This window comes from Buceros rhinoceros, unplaced genomic scaffold, assembly GCF_000710305.1.
Source record: "Buceros rhinoceros silvestris isolate BGI_N320 unplaced genomic scaffold, ASM71030v1 scaffold44932, whole genome shotgun sequence".
In the NCBI taxonomy this organism is placed as follows: Eukaryota; Metazoa; Chordata; class Aves; order Bucerotiformes; family Bucerotidae; genus Buceros; species Buceros rhinoceros.
In genome coordinates, this window is record NW_010397976.1 from 9,807 (window position 1) to 13,766 (window position 3,960).

The window sequence follows — 3,960 nt, forward strand, 5'->3', positions numbered from 1 at the left end:
CCCTAAAAACTTGAAAAAGACCTATTATCATCAGTCTGATGGATTGTTCAAATCCACTAGAAACAAATCACATTGAAAATCTCTACAGTATGATATTTTACTTTGCAGCTTATAGCCCTATCTATAAAAAGCATATTACTTTTTCTTGGCTCACGACAAACCAGTGTATTGCAGGGATGAAGTTAAAAGGAAAGAAATGCAATCTGGTGATGCACGTCACACTGCAGAACAAAGTTCTGCCTCTGCAGCTTTATCCTCCCACTCTGGCCAGTGAATCAGCCAGGCACGTTAATTCTAATGGACCTTTCAGCTAAAGAACATCCTACAAACGGCAGCTTCCGGATTACTGTTAGAGGATGTAAGCTCTGCTGGGCAGATGATGTGTAACTCACTGGTTTTTACCTAAAGCAAAGCATCAAACGTTTAAAATTTACAAAGACACAAATGCACCTTTCTGCAGAAAAGGTGGTTTATGAGTAAACTAACAGGAACAAGCCATCTGTGACAAAGAAAACTGTCCTTTCCATTGTAGTTTAATGAGTTACCAACAGTTCACAACAAACTGAATCAAAGACTGAAAAACATGTAACAGAAAATGTCAGCTCAGATCTGCTCCTGAGCAATAGTTCTAACAAACCAATTATTCTGAGAAGCTTTTTATGCAAGATGTCCATTTATAAATAGCTTAGATCTTGTGCTAATTGTAAATTATTAAAGCTTACTTCTCCCTCAATCTATGTAGAGAAGAGTTATGTAAGGCATCCAAAATGCTGCCAAAATTCACCTCTACCACCAGCCTGGCACACTACCTCCATACTCTGTGATTTACTGGTAAGGAGTGTAGTGTTTTAGGGTGCTTGTGTAAATTCAGTGAGAATGTACACGTATCTTCCACCCCTTAAGCTGTGCTGCCTTAGCATGAGTCACCTAAACAGGATTCAAACGGCAAAAGACATGCTAATGTCATGTAATATATTTAATGACATTGTTGTGTAGCCAGATTATACATGGTGGGCACTGTGTCTGTACTCCAAACACCTTGGAACCTAACAGAGAAAAAAGGTGCATCATTCTTACTTCAGAAGGAGGGAACTTACACAGAAGGATTAAGTAACTTCAGCAAATTACTAAGAAACTAAACCAGAGCCAGGGACTGACTTTGTAACTCCAGCCAGTAGACTGAGGCCGTATTACGAAGACATCATTTGTCTTCTCATTCACCTCTGGTGTTACTCAGATTACTTAATCAGCAGATAAACCACAATCAGTTAAATAGCCCCTTGATCATTTTGCCAGAAAATAAATTAAATTTCCGCAATTTCTATTCATAAAGGTATTTATAGATTAGTTTCTAGATTTTCACTGATTTCAGCGAGATGTTTCAAGTTACCCAGGAAGGTCTTAGTAAAAGGAATCACATTAAGGTTAAACATTTAACTGATATCACAGCCAATCAGAAATTATTTTAATGGCTCGAGAATAAATGTGGTGAATTTTTTTCATAGAGAATGTAAAGACTATAATCTGTCATAGTACATCAGATCACTATAATCACTAATCAGCTACACTCCACATCCTGCCTGTACCAGTTTACAGGCTAGTGAACTTCTAATAATGAGAACAAGTAGTTAATAAGTATTTTATCACCTTTTCGTTCCAAGTGATGACCTAATTCCAAACAAGTATTTTTATAACAAGACTTACAGGACTGGTGCCAATTCTTGCAGATTAGTATCTCTCTATCCTGTCTCAAGAGGGACATGGTTTAGGGACCCTGGCAGTGCAGGGTGAACAGCTGGACTTGATGATCTTAAAGGTCTCCTGCAACTAGATGACTCTGTGATACTAAGATACAAGAAAATACTCACCAGAATTCACTTTGGAAGTTATATGTGTCACATCTATTTTCTTGGATTTGATCGAGGATGAAGACCGCCTGGAAGAACTCCGTACAAAGCTTTTTTTGTGATCAGAGGCCTTGCTTATTTTAGAAAGAGGTGCAAAGATACCTGCAGAGAAAATGGTATTTCCCAAAAAAAGAAACAGGGGTAATATTAATGTAAGAAAACTTTCTGGCTACTACATCTTACATCAATCAATTCAGGGGTTTTTTCAGCCATGCTCATGGCGTGCTACGCTGACACAGCACTTGTAGGACAGGGAGGACTAGCTCAAAGGAACAGTGAAACCAAAAGACTTATCAAGCAGCTTGAACAGAATAATTCAGGAGGTCAAGAAAACTATTGATTAGAATCTCCTTTTTATGCTAACAGTAACATTCAGTCTCCGCTGATACATAACACGAGACTTTGTATATCATGAGTGTCCATGAAACGCCAATTAAAACACCCACTGTGAAAGTTAGAAAACAAATACAAGTGTAGGAAGCGTAGGAAGACCAAGCAGGTAAAGAAACATGGCCATCATTGCTACAACGCAAACAGACAGCTTGAACAATATAGATGGAAAACCAGGAAAGATTATCATCTCACAGTTTCAAGGAAGTAACTAGAAATAACCAGAAATTTTGACTAGTTGGTCGTTTCAGAGGTTTTACGGATAGTTGTGGCCAAAACACTAAGAATAGTTATAAGAATCAATAAAACAAACAAAGCACTAAAAAGAAAAACAACAGAATTTGTTATCTGGGTTTTTTCCTCACAAAGAGTTCGTATCTTCCAATGCTTTTTTTAAAATTCAGGTTTTGAAAAAAAGTAAGAAAAAATTAAAGACCTCATACCACGTTTCGGTGCACACTTGAAGTACTGGACTTTTCCAACACTTCCATTGTTCTTTCCTTCTGGTTCATCCAGCTCGATGCCAGCCCACTGGCCACTGGCAAATTCTGTTGTGCCACAGAATCTTAATGTACCAACCTAAAGTGAGAACAACTCTGTCAAACAAGAGTTTACAAGAACATAGTATAGATTACGAAGGAGACAGCAAGTCATTCCCAGCTTTTGATCAGACCAGAGAAACACAAAACATAACAATCTCCTTCGATGACTGATATTTCTATCTGTCGATGCCAGCCAATGCATTTTCCAAAACATCATAGTCCTTCTGTGTATACTTTGTATTAAACAAAGGCAGTGGTGATGGACAGAGCTCATAACAGCCGAGAATGAGACAGTAAGCACCTCTACACAACGTAACTCCAAGTCAGCAAGGTACTATATGCCTAATGAGAAGTTTTACTTCCAGCATCTTTCACAACAATAGTTCGAGAACCATGGCTAGGTATCTTGCTGAACAGGAGATTTCATGGAAATATTAGATTAAAAATTCTATAAATATATGTCTGTGTATAGATTTATATATGTAAGTATATATATTTTATCCTATGTATTGCAAATGCTAAAGGGTAAACTTCAGAGCATGCTTGACTTTTTCTTTGGAAAAGATTTATAAGTCTTTTATTCCTTCCTTATGACTAAACAAAATGTAAAAGCCAGAATGTGTTTTAAACATATTGACATTGTTGAAATATATACTATATTATGTACCCTGAACAGATCAAGAATATCAAGACAGATCAGTTTTGCTGGTGGACCTCAGTCTCCATAAATATACGTTATAAGCTCACACACTTCAGCCAAATGGGAGAGCAATAACTAAAGGAGACACACTTAACATTGATTTAAATTCATTTTTATATTTTATTTTTAAATTAGTTTTAGTAATAAAAATCTTTGATCATTCAGTTGGTCAGTTTTCATTATCTCATGATCTTAATAGTGTTACTCATTTTTTACAGTGACTTCACTGTCTAATCCAGCCCTCAGAGAGTAAGTAAACAGACAGGAACCATTTCTTTTTCTTTACTATAAAACCTTCCAACGACTCATTCTTAATGTTCCTTAAAGAAATAAACATGACCCAGAGCCTATTGTTCTTTTACTCTGAAGATCTCCTTTACACTTGATTGTTACAGGCAGGGACATCACACCACTCTAACCA

At 36.8% G+C, this 3,960-nt stretch overlaps 1 protein-coding gene across 1 annotated transcript in view; it reads right to left on the reverse strand.

The window, feature by feature from the left end:
* Nucleotides 1-3,960, reverse strand: part of CLIP4 (CAP-GLY domain containing linker protein family, member 4) — a 26,827-nt gene that overhangs the window by 9,657 nt on the left and 13,210 nt on the right. The window contains exons 7-8 of the mRNA XM_010130911.1: nucleotides 2,741-2,876; nucleotides 1,869-2,009 (exon numbers count right to left, since the gene is read on the reverse strand). Coding sequence (XP_010129213.1) covers nucleotides 1,869-2,009; nucleotides 2,741-2,876 — 277 coding nt within the window. The remainder of the gene's footprint in view (nucleotides 1-1,868; nucleotides 2,010-2,740; nucleotides 2,877-3,960) is intronic.